At 37.6% G+C, this 18,974-nt stretch overlaps 1 protein-coding gene across 9 annotated transcripts in view; it reads left to right on the top strand.

Moving 5' to 3' along the window:
- Positions 1-18,974, top strand: part of Mctp1 (multiple C2 and transmembrane domain containing 1) — a 427,275-nt gene that overhangs the window by 174,253 nt on the left and 234,048 nt on the right. For 8 of the 9 annotated variants that reach the window (XM_045134043.1, XM_045134044.1, XM_045134041.1 and 5 more), the window contains exons 4-6: positions 7,146-7,225; positions 10,084-10,195; positions 18,930-18,968. In XM_045134043.1, coding sequence (XP_044989978.1) covers positions 7,146-7,225; positions 10,084-10,195; positions 18,930-18,968 — 231 coding nt within the window. The remainder of the gene's footprint in view (positions 1-7,145; positions 7,226-10,083; positions 10,196-18,929; positions 18,969-18,974) is intronic. The other variant, XM_045134046.1, reaches the window with a different exon arrangement.

Consider the following 18,974-nt stretch of genomic DNA (forward strand, 5'->3'; position numbering starts at 1 on the left):
AATGATTTTTAAGTATATGTGTGTCATCAGCTCAGAATTAGTACCCTGAACACTTTCTTTCCAAGCACAAGCTGAGCTGTTTCGTAGATGCCTGCTGGTCATCTCCAACTCAACATATTCGAAATCAAGCTCGTAGTAATCCTTCTCCATTCCTGCTCCCACCAAAACCCGCCCATTCCCATATTCTCCATCTCAACAATTGCTACCATGGTTCAGTGATTGTTCAGGACCAAAGAGTCGCCATGAAGGCTGGAATTCTCAGTGCCACATTCTCAGTGCCCCACACTGGAAGTCAGAGGACTCACAGGCAGCTGAGCTTGTCGTTGTGTGCCGCAGACACACAAGAGGAAGATATCCATCAGGAAAAATCCGGAGGAATCCAGACAAAGACCTTCCTGTTTGCTTCCATCAGGAAAGGGTACACAGCAGTGCTTCTTGGGCAAGGAATTCTAGCAACACATGTGCAATGTCTCTGCCCAACAAGGACCCCTGAGTCAGAGTCCGAAGGTTTTAGTGGGATCTGGTCACTTGGGCACAAAGATCAGCTAGCTTCAACCTTCAAAGTTCTACAAATCAGCCGGGCGTGGTGGCGCACACCTTTAATCCCAGCACTCGGGAGGCAGAGGTAGGAGGATCGCTGAGATTACATAGTTAATTACAGGTCAGCCTGGACCAGAGTGAGACCCTACCTCGCAAAAAAAACAAAACAAAAAAAGTCTAGAAATCTATAAAGAAAGTAGGTGCATGTGATCAGCAAAACAGCCTTTTCAATGCTTCAAATGCTAAGTTCCCAGATGCCAGCCAAGAGACCGTGCTGAGCAACAGAATGGATGTCTTGACTATGTCTCACTAGCTCCTATGTTTCTCCATGGTTAGTTAATACTTAACTATTAGTAAGTTCTGTAAACTCTGCGGTCAGAGTGCATCCTAAATCTGACCACCCCCCATCTCCTTGACAACTAATCCAAAGTTATTTAGTTGTGCCAGGACCACTGATCTACTTGCTTATACTACTTCTCTTCACATAGGATGTAATTCACCAAGTGGTTTTGGTGTGAATGTTTGAAGACATAAATTCCACTAGGTCAGTTCTATACTTCCACCACACTCAGAGCGAAACCCAAAGTGAAACGGTGGCAGGTAGGCTCCATGGGACAAGTAGGAACTAGTGTCCCAGAGTGCTCCTTTATCTCACTATTTTTTTTCTTTTAAAAATGTTTTGTTTATATAATCTTATGTAGTCTTATATCCCCTCTCCCCAGCCCCGTCTCCCTGAGGGCCCTCCTCAGTAGGGTTACTGGCATTCACTCTAGGGTAATTAGGGCCTCAGTCAGTCTCTTGAAGGGGAATGTGGCTCAGGATATTTCTACCCACCCTATGGCTTACAGTCTTCCCATTCTGTTTTGTGAAACAATCCCTGAGCCTTGGTTTGCCTGTTAGCAGTTTGGTTTAGCATTGAGTTACGTGGCCTCTGTGTTTCTGCTTTGGCGTGTTTTGATTCACCACAGTGTTTGTTGCTGCTTCCCTGGAGCTGGTTGTCAGACTAGCGTGGGGATCAGTACTCCATGTGTCTGCTTCCTGGGGAACTTATGCTTGGCTCCAGTATATGTGGTAGAGGCGGCACATGTCATAGTGAACAGCCAGCTGTATTTTCTGATTGTATCAATGGATCTTGGATCTCCCTAGTATTCCCCCATGATCTGTGAAATAAAACGGATTCCCCAACCAAGAGTAAGAGCAGCTTTGATGTGTTAGCCCACTGTACTTACCCTGTGTGGAACACATGTTGCTGTTCCCTCAGTGTGGGACACACTTTACTCATGGTGGCTCCATATCTGGAAAAGCTTTCCCCTCTCATTCTCCTTCCCAAACATTCTATATAATTATAGTTCCTGCCCTGAGATATGGTCCTCAGTGGAACTACAGATACTTGACATATGCATTTGTTTATTGACTGCTTTGTTCATCACCCCTGTATTTTACACCTTCATGTATTGCTCCTCTATGTAAGCTTCAAATAAATTGAAAATTTGAAGCTAAAATCTAAGTTCTTACAACAGTGCCTGGTCAATTGAAAGAGTTCACTCAATATTTTTTTTTCAAATGAATGAATAATTTGAACTTTCGAGTGTAATCTCCCTGAAGTTATAATTACCGATGCACCTTTTGTCACTTGAACTAACAAGTTCTAATTCATGTTAAAGCTAGTGAGTTCTTCATGACTTATGTCTGAAAGAGTTTTCACAGATGCACTCACTAAGTGATTTTTCATGATAGATAATTAAATCATGATGTTAAGTAAATTATTCAAAAGGAGGTCTGGAAAGATGGCTCATCAGTTAAAGGCACTTACTTGCAAAGCCTAATGGCCCCAATTTAATTTCCCAGAACCTATGTAAAGCCAGTTGCACAAAGTGGAGCATGTGTCTGGAGTTCATTTTCAGTGACAAGAGACCCTCGTGTGCCCATTACCCTCTGTCTGTGTCTCGTTCTTCTTGCAAATGAATAAAAATATAAAATATTTTTAAATGACATATTTATTATTTTATCTGTTTTTTGACACTTTCACACCTTTATGTTACATTTTGATCATATGTACTCCACAGTGCCCTTTCGTATCTCCCCCCGTCTACTGTAGTACTTTTTCTGTATTCTTAGTAGGATCTATGCATGGATGAGAATGACTCCCCCTCCCCAACAACCTTGAACTGAATTAGCTCATTAATCCCAAGCCCCCCCTCCGCCATGTCCCCATCATGTGCAGGTCTTGGAAAATTAAGCACATCTGGTGGGAGCTTATGAATGCAGTGACCTTGCCATGCCCCGTACCAGAGTTCCATAGCCCTGTGCCTCAGTCTCCAGGTCTTACACATTGTCCCATGTTTTGTGAAGTTATAATGTTCACTGAGCCCTGGAGGGGATGACTTGTATGTCTTGTATTTAGTGTATGAAATTAACTTAAAAAAAAAAAAACCACAAAGGCATTACCAAGCCGACTTCTGCCTAATAGTACCTAATATTTCCAATGCACAGAACGGAGGGGCCATGAAAGCGAGGATCTCATTGTAAATCATTTTCTGTTTGAATTCCCAGCACTTCCTCCAAGGTGTGTGCCCAAGTTATATTTGTTAAATTTAAACAGGCTCTGTTTCCGAAATTCAAGACAAGATTTGAAGCTTGCCTCTTTCTAGCCCTCAAATTTTTCTGATGAATAAACTTTTTTCTGCTTCAGATTCTTCATCTGAAAAGAAAAGAAATAGTATCTTGTTAACTGGGTTGTGAAAGAATTAAATTTTAAATCCACATAATGTGTTTAGAACTGTACATAACTTATAGTCAAGGCTGAATAAACATTAATTGCGCTTGTTGCTGTGACAGTTTTCCTATTTTATTCTCTCTTCTATGCTCTGTATTTCTGAAGATCCGCCTAGAGCAATCCTCCCTCTGACAAATAATTTATGTAGCTTGGAGCCAAGTAGCATAGCTAATGATTTCAATAATGAATGGATTCCGGTGTTTCCATTTTTACCCATCGTTCTGCTTTGCTGATTAATAGGAATTGAGAACTAAAGTAAATATGTAGCCCTGGGACAATGTAAAGACTGACCATTAAGGAGAGCTTGAATACCGAATAACCCAGTTAGAGGGTGGGAGTCTGTACTGATCAATCCACTTCATTCACAGCTTTCTAGCTCTTGTGATGCAAAGGTGTTCACAATGATTATATGTCACCTATCTTGGCCCTAAGGATTCAAGCTTAACACTGGCATGGCTAGAAGCGACTGCACAAGAAACTTCTAATGCTTTAGTGTAATTTTTTTTTTTTGTTATAAATGCATTACTCTGGCCACTTGCAGGTACAGAAAATCTATTGCCTAAAGTGTACAGTATGTGCATGTGATATCCCACAGAACAGATAACTAAAGAGTCATTGATCAAGGAGAATGTTTATTGCATGGGTACTGAGCTTTCTCCAATAAATGTACGCCTGAAAGGTTGTATGTAAATCCAATGACTGCAAATTGAATCACACAAAAGGTGTTCTGGGAGCTAATGACTAAAAAATTCCCTTGAGTCTTCAAATATAAAAATCCCTTTGTAATGCAAAGTGTTTATCTTTTTGTTCAAAATTCAATTTCTTGCACATGTATTTCTTTAATTGAAGCGCACCTGTGCAGTGGGAAGGACGACAGCATTAGAAGACTCAGGACTGCTGTGTGTATTGTTTCCCTTGCCCCGAGCTGCTGTGACAAGAACTGGGTGCCGAAGGGCTGCGCTAGTGACTCAGGCTCAGAGCCTCATGTCCTAGAGAGTCCTGTCTGCTTACGCTTATTGACTCCAGCACCCAAAGCATAAACGTTGTGGGGGGCTTTCATTGTAAGAGCTCCTCCTTGTCTGTTTGCGGATTCCTTCTTTCCCAGCCTATTCGAAACACATTAAGATCTGGAACAACGTACGACCTATCCTGCTTCTCCCTTTCTAAACTGTGGGTATTGGTGGTGTTATTTTTGCTCAGCACTCTTAACTCAGTGCTTTCATATTTCCTGCTGCATCACAACTGCTTAATAAAGAGCGAGGAAATGGTTAATGGGAATAAATGAAAGTCAGTTATTTCCCACTTGTTTTTTTTTTAATATTTTTAAGATTTTATTTATTTCTTTATTTGAGAAAAAAAGGTCAATAGAGACAGGACGGGTGTGCCAGGGCCTCCAGCCACTGCAAACAAACTCCAGACATATGTGCCACCTTGTGGATGTGGCTTTATATGGGCACCGGGGATAAAACTCAGATCGTTATGCTTTGCAGGCAGGTGCCTTGTCATCTCTCCAACCCAAATTTCACTTATTTTTAAAAGATTTTCATTTATTTGTGAGCAAAAAAAGATTATGAGCAAGATAGTGAGATAGGGGTTGCCAGGGCCACTTGCTCTGTGAGCAAATTCCAGATACATAGCCTCTTTGTGCATTTGCCTTTATGTCAGTACTGTGGATCAAACCAGGGCTGTCTTTTAACTGCTGAGCCATCTCCCAAGCCCCAATGGCATTTTTTTTTTTTTTGGTTTGGTTGGTTTGATTTGTTTAAAAAAGCAAAACAGAGTCTCACTCTAGCCCAGACGGACCGGGATCTCATTCTATACCTCCAGGCTGGCCACAGACTCACAGTGATCCTCCTATTCTAGCTTCCCAAGTGCTGGGATTAAAGGTGTATGCCACCACACCCAGCTATGTTCCCACTTCCAGAATGGCTTGGGAAGGGTACTGGCTTACCAACTTTGAGATATCCCTTCCATATTTCTTGCTTTAACTTCATGAGACTGGCTTCTCACTGTTGTAGAACCCTTCAGGCCTCTCCAGGGCGTCTGTTCCCTGTCGCTGCAGAGTTCTTCCTCACAGGAGCCTGGCAAACGTTTATCCTTCCCATTATTCAGGTCATTTCACAAAATCCCTCCATAGAGGCCTTTCTGTGCTAGCTAAGTAACCCTGCAGACCCCTATGAATTCTGTCTGTTCTCATAGCGCTCATTATTGAAATGTTTCTATATGTATATGTGTATATATGGATATACATATATGTAATTTATTCTTAGCTGCTATTTGGTCCAAAACGGCAGATATTGTATGTCTTTATATAGTATGTGTGGGAACCAGGCGAGATCAAAGATATTGAATAAAGAGTGTCAACTGAAAGAAGAAATGTGTTCTTTCTTTTCCATTTTTTTTTTATTGCTAGTCACTTTAGCGTCATCCCCAATAATTGCCCATGAAAACAAAAGTTTAACTTGATGTATCCATAATATAACTTCACCAAGTACTTTAATAAAATATCTATAATGTTGTTTATCTGTATTCTATAATATCACAAAATTTATTGCCAGTGACCTAAAACATATGAGTGACTGGCAATCATATTCCCAGCACCTATAACTCAAGATGGCAGACATAATTGTTGAGTTTCATACCAACTCCAGGTTCCAGGATTGACAAGGTCTTTTCTATAATAGGAGAAAAAATATTCTAAGCTTATGTTCTCCACTCTTTTCAGTAGTTACTAAATTCCGTGTGTTATGTCTTCCTTACAAACTCTACTTGAGGGCTGGAGAGATAGATTAGTGGTTAAGGCATGTGCCTGAAGAACCAAAAGACCCATATTCAATTCCCCAGTACCAACATAAGCAAGATGCACAAGGTAGGGCATGCATCTGGAGTTGGTCTGCAGTGGTTAAAGGCCCTGTCATGCCCATTCTCTCTATCTACCTCTATCTCTCTGTCAAATTAATTAATTACTTTAAAATTCTGGGCTTGAGAGATGGTTTATGGTTAAGATGCTTGCCAGAAAAGCCCAAGGATCCATGTTTGACTCTCCACATCCCACATAAGCCAGCTGCACAAGGTAACACAAGCATGCAAGGTCGTATATGTACACAAGGTGGTGCACACCTCTGGAGTTGGAGTTCCGTGGCTAGAGGCCTGGTGCACCAATTCTCTCACACACACATAAACATTGTTTTTAAATTCCATTTGAAGGACTGGGGAGATGGCTCAATGGTTAAAAGCACTTGTTTGCAAAGCCTACAGGCCTGTTTTCTATTCTTCAGCACCTACTTAAAACCAGATGTGTCTACTGTTAGTTTATAGTGGCAAAAGACCCTGGTATGTATATCCATACTTACACTCATCCTCCTCTGAAATAAATGAAAACATTTTTAAAAATCTATTTGATATAAATCAATTGTATTAGGTAAAAATATAACTTATATCATGACATCAAAATAAAAGAGAGACTGACTGAGAGGGGGAGGGGATATGATGGAGAGTGGAGTTTCAAAGGGGAAAGTAGGGGGGGAGGGAGGGCATTACCATGAGATATTGTTTGTAATCATGGAAGTTGTTAATAAAAAAAATAATAATTATATACATATATACATATATATGTGTATATTATATATATATATATATATATATATGAAACTTACTTTGAATGCTTTGTGATTCAGACCCTAACTTTCCAAATTATAAACCAACTTACAAAAAAAAAATTTCAGGAAGCAGTTTGAGTGACATCAACAGTATTTTATAATGAAGATGTTCTCATGTAGAGCTTTTATTGGAATTACTTTTTTAATTATTTGTCCTTTTGGCTTATTAGGTATTTGACTATGATTTTGGACTCCAGGATGACTTCATGGGATCAGCCTTTCTGGATCTCACACAATTGGAGATAAACAGGTAGCTCTTAAATACTATTGTAAATATTGCCATAGTCTGCTCTGTCTTTCTGCTTGTGGAATACAGCATCCACCAATCTAGGTTATAGTAACCATCCATCATTTACAGCTGTGAGCAGGCTGCCTAGCTGTCCTTTCGCACATCCATCTTTCTCACCTTGTGGGAGACATAGCACCATCCATTACCTCCACATTCAACAGCAATTAATCATTAGAACAACTAGTGGATGTTTACTGGACATAAAGGATAGAGTTTTCAATCTCACATTGCTCAGATGGCTGAGGTGGGGCATTGTTGAAGTGATCTTCTCATTGCCCTGACAGAACATGCAACCAAAAGAAGCTAATGGTGGGAAAGAGTTTAAGTCAGCTTACAGTTGAGAGGGGAGGTTTCATTTCGGCCACACAAGCATTAAAGCCAAGGCTGAGCATCCCTTCTTGCTCCAGCAGCTGGCAGGAAGCATCAAGAGAGCAAGCTGAGTTCCAGCAAGTGGTAACTAGGTTATAACACCCCCAAATCCCACCCACATCAGAGCTTCCCCTCCCAAATTTCCACCAGCTAGGATTTGTGTATAAGACTTAATCACAGACACATGAAGCTGTGAGGGACATTTTGCGTTCAAACTACCACAGACATAAAGACTATATTAATTACCAAAGTACCATATATAAAATAAAACATGCACTTTGCTTCAATAACAGCAACTCTTTTCACAACATTTAAGCTAAGGTACAATCTGATTTTCTTTTCACCCATTACAATCACCAGTTTATTGTCATTAGGGTGACTAGTAAGTGCTCCTAATACAGAAGTAGATTGGGTATACCTGCTCAATTTTATTATTTATTGTTGGTTGAGTAGTTGAAAAGTTACATCATGATTACTAGTATTATTCGTTGTCTATGCCTATATTGGGCACATAGTTTTTAAAATGCATTTGAACATATGAATGAAGACTTGACTGTAATATAGAAAGAAAAAGAATGGGCTTAACAACATCTGGAGCTGAAATGGGTTACAAAGGCAACAGTGAGGTCTTTGATGAGTACATAGGAGGAATCCTGTTTTGAAGGTGCATGTTATATCATACAATGGAAAGAGAGTGGGAAGCAAAATCAAAAAGGCAGTATCATGGACCAGAATGCTAGGTTTTTGTCTATATGTATTTCTAATAGCGACATGCACAAAAGTCTATGGTCATACCACCCTGAATGTGCCCGATCTCATCTGGTCTTGGAAGCTAAGCAGGGTCAGGCTTGGTTAGTACTTGGATGGGAGATAGGTTCATAAGAGCACACTCTTGTCTGTGACAGTCAAGCTTGAGCACAAGGGCAGCTTTCTGGACTTCCAGTTATTTATTTTAATTTTTGCATCAGAAGGGATGAAAGAGCAGCTTTTGCAGGACTTGCTACACGTCCTCCTTTCCAAACCAAACCCCAATGCTCAGTCTAGCCCAAAGCTCACACTCTGAGAACAGCTGGCCTTCTCTTCGGGAGGAAGTACCCTAAGCATGGGTGCCTGAGGTCCATTGTCACGAGCACAAACTAGAACAGAGCATACGATTCTTCTAAAAAAAAGGCTACAATTTCTTTCTCTGTAGACCTCTGAATTAAGGGTATGCAGAATGCAAGACTTAACCCTAAAGCATAAATTTTACTTATTCCTTATAAAAGATAAACCACGGGTGAAAAATGATTTTAAGTGGGAAAATATAGGATAATTAAAGAACATATAGACTTACATATGAGCATTTAGCATATATTTTAAATATTTTATTTATTTGTTTGAGAGAAAGAGGAAGAGACAGAGAAAGAGAATGGGCACACTGGAGCACCAGTCACTGCAAACAATCTGGCTTCCATGGGTCCTGGGGAATTGAACCTGAGTCCTTTAGCATTGCAGGCAAGCATCTTAACCATTAAGCCAGCTCTCCTTAGCACATATTTTGATGTAGTACTTATTTAATGACTTAAGCATTTACTCATCTCATGCCATAAACACATCAAAATTCTTCTTTAAGTGTACCTATTGTAGTATGCCATTCCAGCTTATTTATAAACCAGTAATATTTAGGCATAGAAATGAATATTAACAATAGCCACATACAAATTTATTCCACAATATAATATAATATAATATAATATAATATAATATAATATAATATAATATGGTATGTCTGTGAAAGAAGTTAATAAGTACCTTATAAAGCAATTGCAAATGTTCTTAAATCTCCTACATGTAATTCTAAAAATACAACAAAATTTTATTATCAATTTGTATATGTACTCATTATAAGAGAAAGAATCAAATCCAATTGTAAGGCCAAATATGTACATATTGTGCATATATTTTTTAAATGCTTGTTATACATTTGTTTAGAATGACAAATTGCTGCTTTGTTGGAGTAATTTGCATCACAACTATTATTACTTACCTTTTTATTTTATACCACATGCCTAGTCAAATGAAATCTCTGAAAGAACCAAAAGTGAGAAAGTTGTGATCAATAAATGACTCTCCTTTAGTTACTGGACTATGAGGTCTCCAATATTACAGAAAAGGGATTCATAGGTCACTGAATAGTGAGTTATAATTTGTCCCTTCAGAAACTTTCAAGACCCCTTCCTAACAAAAGGAGATAAATTCACCCAGTGAATTCAGGTTTCCCCACTGATTCACAACTTAGTGCATAACACCACATTGGTACCAATTTGCAGCAAAAAAAAAAAAAAAAAAAGCCAAAACCTGTACTCAAATAAACAAAAGGGCAAAATTTCCTCTTAAAAAAAAATCATTGATAAAACTATTTTGGCTTATCCATGTAATAACTCTCCAATTCTGAATATTTTATATCATAGACCCACAGATGTGATCCTCACTCTGAAAGATTCCCATTATCCTGACCATGACCTGGGAAACATTTTGCTCTCAGTTGTGCTGACTCCTAAGGAGGGAGAACCCAGGGATGTGGTAAGTTTTCCACAGCCTCGTAGGAGCTCTTTCTTGCTCTGACTAGTTCAGATGTGGTGAGCCTTCTTAGACACAGAGGCAATAAGGAAGAGAAGCCGCAGATGGAAACCCGACCTACTCCTTGTGACTGTGAGTACCTCAGGCATTGCTGGTCCATACTCACTGCGGCTCCTCAGCTCTGACGTCCTGTTCCATGCTCCAGACCAGAACCTCTCGTTGTAACGAAGAAATAGATTTATGCCTTTTTACAAGTTTATTTCCCAATTTCAGATCTGTTATGCCGTAGGTGTATATTACTGTTCATTTGGGGAATGCATTTATTGGCGAATTGACTATTTGTGATTCTGCGTTGAGGTGTTTGAGACTGCAGTTCTGACTGCATGGTCAAGTGTGTCATAACAAGGAAGATGAGGTGAAGTGATAACAGAGTTTCTGCTTTCTGGTGGTTGTTTACTGACTAATAAGTGGGTAGTCTCCATCTTTGGGATGGGCTTCCATATTGATCTTGCCCATTTCTCAGCAGTAGCCATCTGTACTTCCTTGCACACCATGCTGCTATCAGAAACTAACAAGGGATACAGGGGAGCCAGCGACTCCCCTTCCATTCAAGTGACATGAAAAAATATCGGGTTTGACCTACATCAGTATGTTCACAAGTACATTCTTCCACAGTTGACTAGAAATTATTTATTAGGCTCAATGTGCATTCATGTACCTGAGAACTATTCTAGCTATAATGCAATGCATTTTTGTAGTAGCTATGGTTTTTATGGAAGCTTAAATACTCTATTTAAGCAATAGGCATAACTTCTGTGTTAAAATAATTCATGACTCAAGTGGGCATATATTATCTGCTAAAAGATATTACTGACATCTTCTCCAATATATAGGTAAAAACACTGAATTCCAACTTCATAATTGAAGGTGTTTAAAGGAATTGAAAAATGTATTCCTTTAAGAAGTATTTCTTTCCATCTTTTAAAAAATTAAACAAATGAGTATACAAATCCCTGGGTACTATTTGATACATGGGAGTTAAGTAGGTATTCTTGATTCACTGAGGAATAAATTGGTATTTTCCACATGTTACCAAATACCACTTGCTGTGAGTGTTTGGCATAATGTAATTGGGTATGTATGTGGGTAGACTCACAATTACACTGATGAAGGTATAAGAAAGTGAAAGTTTTATAAACAATATTCATAAATGAAAACCTATCATTTTAGAAATCAATTAAGACACTATTTCAGCCATTCAGAAACCAGGATGTGAAACCTAGATGGCTAATCTGTACCAGAGAACAAATATAAATGTTCATTTTGTAATCCTGGAATTCAATAGGAGCCTTCTGTAGGCCAATTCTTGTATTGGGTACTTATGATACAATAGAATTGTGTCCAGAGAATCACCAATGAAAGATACAATGACAGTTGTGTTAGGTGTCATGAAAGAGAGGTTTAAGTTTCTGAAAATACAAGTGAAGAAATTTGTTTTAGTATAAGAGAAAGGGTATTTTTTAAGGAAGTTAAATGGGAACTGAGGTCTGAAGTGTGATTAGGAGTTTAAATGACTTTTAAAAAAAGAAATAAACCATTTAAGGTTGACGAAATAACACATGCAGGGCCCTGTAGCTAGAGGAACATATAGTATTCCAAGATTTGAATAGACATTGGAGCTTAGAGAAAATAGAAGCAAAGAAAATGTGGACAAACTATGTGGTGTACAGAGTGGAAGTAAGATGACCAGACTTAGAGCTTCTTGTCCATGTTAATGTTAGCGACCTTTTCCCAAAGAACAGGAGTAATTTAAAGGTCTGCAAAAAGGAAAGGATATGATCACAGTTACCTGTTAAAATTTTTATCATGGAACCTACATCGTAAAAGAAAGTGAAGGCAAAAGTAAGGATGTTTGGCGACCAAAGCAGCCACTATGGCAAAATTCACATGACACATGATGAGACTTGAAATAGAACATTCAGAGGTAGAGATGGAGAGAAATTGGCAGGCTTGTCCATAAAGAAAAAAATCAACAAAATTTGGTGACAGATTATTCCTGTGTTGGAGATATTCTCTGTTTAATAAGGGATGGCACCTCACGATGAAAACAGCAAGGGCAGAGGTCCTTTGATCCCCAGCCTTCCCAAGTGCGCTGCATCACTAGCAATTGGGATTGTGGGGTGGCTGCTGCTAAGATATAGTGACTTGACAGTGGATAGTCTGCTGAGTTTTTACATTAACTAGGCCTTTATCAAATATCCTAACACCCAGATGAGGGCTTGCAGGCTGAAGTTAGAACCAAGTGCCTTTACAAAGAAGCTGCCGATTTACACAGAATTATACCAAAAAGAAAAAAGAAAAAAAAAGTCAGCACCAGTAGAGATTATCCTCAATATTATTTTTTTATTAATCCTTTTAAAGTCTTGAATATCTATAGATTCTCAAACTTACATTTCAGATGCGAGGTATTTCTAATTAGAAAAAAATATATAGAGAGAGAGTTATGACAGTAACCATGAGCTAATTATGAGTGAGCTGACATGTAGAAATCTGGAAGGAAACAAGTGAAATATTTGATTTTCTCTTCCTCATTTCACTCCCTTCTCTCTATATCTCTCCAGCCACACTTATCCTTTTCACAAGGTTTTTGTTTGTTTGTTTGTTTTCAAATCTTCATGCTGTGCTGGAGAGGTGTCTTAGCAGTTAAGGCACTTGTCTGTGATGCCTAAGGACCCAGTTTCAATTCTCCAGGTCCCACGTAAGCCAGATGCACATGGCAGCTCATGCATCTGGGGTTCGTTTGCAGTGCCTACAGGCCCTGGAGTACCCATTCTCAATCTCTCAATCTCTCTCTCTCTCTCTCCCTCTCTCTCTAATAAGTAAAAATAAATTTAAAAAAATATTCATGCCATTTCCTTAAGTTCTTTGGCTAACTCAATTTTTTTTTTTGTAATAATTTCTTTACTGCTAGATACACTTCATTCACTGCTTTACTTCATACCCTCCACTTTCAAAGTCTCAAATAAAGTTGGATGTTTTGTTCCCAGGGCGGGAAATGCCATTTTCTTTCCTCCCATCCTGCTGCTGATTCTCCTGTAGTTCTTCTTCAGTCTGCACCTGAGTCAGCCTCTGACCTGAAGTAATTCAGCATTTCCCCTCCTGACTTTAGTCACAGCAAAGGAAGGAGAGAGGAGTGACCACTACAACCACCCAGGCTCATCCTCATGGTTGTGACCAGTAACTGGAGCATGTCTTTGGTAGAGAACCAAGATGAGGGAAGGGTGGAAAGTTGAAAGAGTCACCATAGGGAAGTCTACCAGGACTCAGAATCTCAGCTATAGTAATACCGCATTGAGTTTCTAAGCATTTACTTTACAATATGAGAGTCGAATTAAATGCTTACATATTTGTGGGAGTTTTGCTTTTTCTTTATTTGGCCTGAATAGTTATTGCATTGCTACTTTTTAAAGTTACCTATAATTAGTTATGTTTGTCAACACTAGTTATTACGTTTTGAGACTTAGCAATAACCACGAACAGGAGTTCCATTACGGTGAAATACTGTTCAGCTACAAAAGTGGCGGGGCCTGCCATTTGCTGTAAGCCAGGTACAAAAGGACAAGGATCACATGATCTCACTGCAATCTGCAATCGAAACAGTTCGTTTCATAGTGGTTAAGAATGGATTGGCGCTTATCTGAGCCTGGTGAGAGAACAGGATGGGGAGGGATGGGCACATATTAACCAATGAGGACCAAGTTACAACTCGAGAGGACTAAGTTCTGCTGGTGTGCTGTTGTACAAGAGAGTGAGTGTAGATGCTAATAAGGTATATTTCAAAAGATCTGAAAGAAAGTAGTTCGAATGTTTCTACCAAATAATAAGTGTTTGAGGAAATAGATAAGTTTCTGCTAATTTGAACAATCAACTATGTGCACATGTTGCAAATGCATCCCATGATACCACAAATACATATGATTTATTGTATGGATTAAAAAATTAAAGTTATTCTTTATCCGCTGAGATTGTGCCAGGTTCCATAACTCTCTTTTCCTTCTTCTAATTGTGTGGTGAACAATTTTCAGGCTGTCCAACCAGCAATATTGTTTTCTCGCTTGTAACTTCTGTTACAAGTTCAAGTTCAAGCTATCTTCAATGTCACCTCACTTGCCTAGATTATGTCTATACCATACTTCATTTCTATCTTATGTATTATCAGCTGGGATATTACTATTATTTATTCTATACAATATCACATGTATTAACATATAAAAGTTTCTTATGACAACTTCTCTTAAAACCTAGTGTAGCTTCCTACATTTAGAGGTTGTTAAACATGTTATCGAGATTCTATAAGAATCTAAAGGGATGTTTTTCAAAGGATGAGGGGAAAGCATTTTAAAGTTGGTTTTATTCTTATGTCAATGTTTAAATCCCTGAGATTGTCACAAATAACATTGAGTGGGAGTAAATAATGATTTCATTTCCTTTTATAAGTTATTAAAGTTAGTATACTAATGATAATCTTCAAGTGAAGCTTTTCTCAGTATTTGCAGTGGTGACATGTGACTGATCTCTCCATTGTGTAACATGTCTACTATTAGCTAAATGTAATTTTCTGGGACATTTGAAATTACTTGATTAAAAATAATCAGGTTCAATATACCTTCAAATTAAGTTTTCCTATGATTTAAATATAGCATATATCTTACTTCAGTGAAAATGGCATACTGAACTTTCAACATATTATCCAGGCACAAATCTTATTAAGAAAGAAATTACAATTCAAAATTCAGTAAACCAAAAATCAGTTGCTGAGTGCTCCACAGTTCCATTTTATATGAGCTGTGAGTAGAGAGAAAACCGAGGAGCATCATCCATTCAGCCTTATGCAACTAAGTTATGTGCACAGCACTGTCCCGTCTCAGTATTAGTTCAGAAATGTGTTTTAGGCTTTTAGGACAGAAAACCATAAAAACTATATGTTTATTTTTATCTCCGTGTTTATAAAACTTTGCAAAATATTTTACATGAAGTAAAATAAAAGTGTAGGAAATGAGTTTCCAAAGCCTTTTGCAGATAAGTGCTATCATTTAGGAAATAGAATATTAACAATAAGAAGGTGCAGTCAAAAGTACGAAGAGATTAACCAAAAATGCAGAGTGCTTAGTATTATAAAGTGCTAAGATTTCTAAATCAGCTCTCTTGAGAGTTCTTTGTGCAGTGTTAAATACTGACAATGCACTCCATGAATAATGCAGTTGACATGGATTCTTCTTCTGAAGATTGACACTTCTAGAAATCAGTAAAACTGAAGAATCAGTTAAAAAATGTATCAGCTCACCGAATCTACTAAAGCCTTGAGAACATGCGATGTCTAATTACAGCAATTTAAAAAGTATACAAAGAGTAATAGAAAATGTATTACATAGTTGCCAGGATTAAAATCCCCTCCATTGATTCTTAAATAAAAAAAAAATTCCAGATGTGAGCAGATGTGTGTGTATCTATTTTTAAGTCTCCAGCATTGTGTGTCCAAGAAATCAAAACCTTCACGAGCAGCATGCGGATGCTATGCATGGCTCAACCATCACATCCGTTTTGACTGCATGCCCTGGTTTTGAACCTGCAAATGTCTGTGTAGCACGTACATGTGTGTCCTGTGCATGGTATTTTCATTTGAATGTGTGTTTGAGTTTTTTTCTGGCTCTTTTTCTAGCAGAGTTCAATCCACAGCTTTCTTCACTGGAGAATATGTGAAATAAAAGTGAGTTGATTTGTCTTACACACTCTTTTAGATAACCTAGATCTACACATTGCTTGGATAAGGCTGGAAATTAAAGATCCAAAGAAACATATGAATAGATATGAAGTGGCCTCCTGTGAGTTGAAAAACTTAGTAAATTTCATATCATTCATAATTATTGCATAGTCAAAGTTTGATGTGATGCCCATTTATAAAATATTGAATATATGTTTTATAAAATGTTACTGTTTTATGGAGGGGGGTTGAATGTACATTAGCAGTATATTCACCTAGAAATTACTACAGCAAAACATGGAAGCAAAAAAAAAATGGATTAAAATTTCCATTACTTCCACAGCTAAATAATAGGCCATATGCTTATATAAAATTCTTTGTATTGGTTTCAAGGAAGTTGAAGAGCTGTTAAAGAGAAATTCAAATTGTATCATAATAATATTAGGCACAGACGCCTTCAAAACCTACTTCATATGTTTCTCAGCTGAAGTGAAGATCACAGAGCCAGCATTTAATCTTATTTTTCTAGAATTTGCTTCATCTCCTGTCTTTAACATTCTCTGAACAATCTTTCATCTTTAATAGCTCTTACAGATAGCAAAGATAATAGTACTAATAATATATCTATTACATTCATTTGCTTTTTAACTGTTCTACTGTTTTAGTTTTAGGTTTTGGTTTGTTTGTTTATTTGTTTGTTTGTTTGTTTTGATGTTGTTTTTTAGTCTTCCTTTAGGCAGGAACCGTACAACAAAAATGGTGGGGAGCTTGAATATGACTCTGGCTAAGAAATCAAGAAATTATGATAAAATTTGAAGCCATTTTCAGAATCGCTGGATCTAAGTAACAGAACTGCCTAATGTTCTGCATTTGTACTTAGGGAAGTCAAGGATGTTTTGCTTATTTAAAAAAAAATAAAGCCATGGCCCAAGGAATTTTGCAGAAGAGAGAATGGAAAGATTGTAAGAGCCGCAGGTTGAGAAATCATGCCAGAAGCATTTCCCCCCCCCCAAAAAAAAAATAACTGATTACTGCTCCCACAGTGCATAAACTACAACCCCATGCAGAATACCCGCAGCCTCACTGAGGAGGGCCCCCCACAGAATGGGGGCAGGAACAAGGAAAAAGAGGGTACCAACACATGATGTATCCGTATGAAATATGTTGTTAATAATAATAACAAACAAAATAAAATAAAAATGAAAGATTTCCACTACATGAAAAAAAAATAAAGCCTTCTGTCCTTTTTATAAGGCTTATTTTGAGAGACATGAAAAATACCAGACATACATTTTGTCTTAGGTGCAGGAAATTCATCAATTAATTGTATATTATGTTTCGGAGTCAGAGGAATGGCTCCTACCGGCAGCACTGGGTCCTTATCCACTGCTGGGCACTGTCATGACAGCCCACTCTTCTCAACATGAAAGGAACTATTCATACAGAGCACTTCTTATTTAATGGAACTTCACATGATTCTTAGCTCTCAGTGATGATAATAAATGACTGTGAGTTAGATTTTAGTTTTCATTTCTTTATCTACTTTTGATTTGATTTGATACCAAATACCGTCTTTGGGAATTGTCATGCTTGGTACATTGAAACCGTTTCTAACAAAGCTGGGTAGTTTTTTTTCTAGCTCCTACTTAGAGGGTTTTTTGGGTTTTTTTTGTTTTTGTTTTTGTGAACATGGAATACCATACTTGGTTTCATTTAACATAAGTAACCAGTATCTTTTAGATATCCATCAGATGTCCAGTTCTGTAGCCCAGGGTTGGGTGTGTTGCTACAAAATTAATTAGGCCTTAGTACTTAGAAACTACATAATGGCTCTGTAAGAGAATTCTGTAAGAAAATACTTTTCTAGCTTCATTTGAAAAAATGTGGATTCTTACAATCTTATAAAATATATTCTTCTTCCATCTTTTGGCCACATATCTGCAAAATTAAAGCTGTGTATTTTCATCTTTGACAATTTTATACTTCTCTTAGTTTTTAACTAGAACCTCCTCATAATTCCATTCTCTTGGCTCAATCAACATTTATTTAGTCTTATATCTACATGTTTTGTATTTTTTAACCCATGACTAGTTTCTAAAACATTTTTATGGTAAATTCTGTTTAAGAACATGGAGTGCTCAAAGCTATTAGCACACTTCCTTAACATACAACTATGGCATGCATTTCTATATGCTTTAGTTTTTACCCCAAATTTTCCCTACTTTCCACTTGATCTGCCTTAAAGACAATTGGAAAACTAAGACAGTGTAAAGAGGTTAATCATGAAAGTAAGAATAAGGACTTTTTTTAATATGAGGGCTTTGTTATTTACTTTATGCAAGATAATCTCAGGTACTTGTCATAAATCTCTCAAGTTTTATTGAAACATTTGGCCATAAATAGCACATATTATGGCATAAACAAAATAGCTTGAAGGGGTATATTTTGTCAAAAGATTTTCCAAGAAGATGCACCATCAGGCATCACAATGTACAGCCTTTTTCTCAAGTGCTATAGACCCAGGTATAGTTAAACTAAAAGCACAGATAATCCCAAGATGCTACAAAACAACAGATTTTCCATGTGTTTGATGAAAAAAAAATTATATATTCAATAAGGTCAAATATTTTTCCAACCCCTAAAACCAAAAGGGACAGTTGTGAATCAAGAAACCCAATATGTCTTTACAATCAATGACAGTGATCCAAGTTTTCCATTGTAATTAAAATAAACTGTCTCATTTCATATAGCAAAGAATAAAACTGATGAACTCTCACCAGAAAGACTGCTTGAATGTTAAAGGTGTTTCTCTAGCTGTGTGTTTGTGTGGGGGAAAAAAATGATCCTTGTCTTGTGGATGCTGGAAATGTTTTCTGTTTGAAGGGGTTATCCATGTTGCATTTCTCCTAGAGAACAATGGCTGCCCTGTTGTGTACTGCAGTAAAAACATAATGAAATGCTCTATTTCATTTACAGACAATGCTAATGAGGAAGAGTTGGAAAAGATCAAGTAAGGTAATT

Source organism: Jaculus jaculus, chromosome 14 (genome assembly GCF_020740685.1).
Source record: "Jaculus jaculus isolate mJacJac1 chromosome 14, mJacJac1.mat.Y.cur, whole genome shotgun sequence".
Lineage (NCBI taxonomy): Eukaryota > Metazoa > Chordata > Mammalia > Rodentia > Dipodidae > Jaculus > Jaculus jaculus.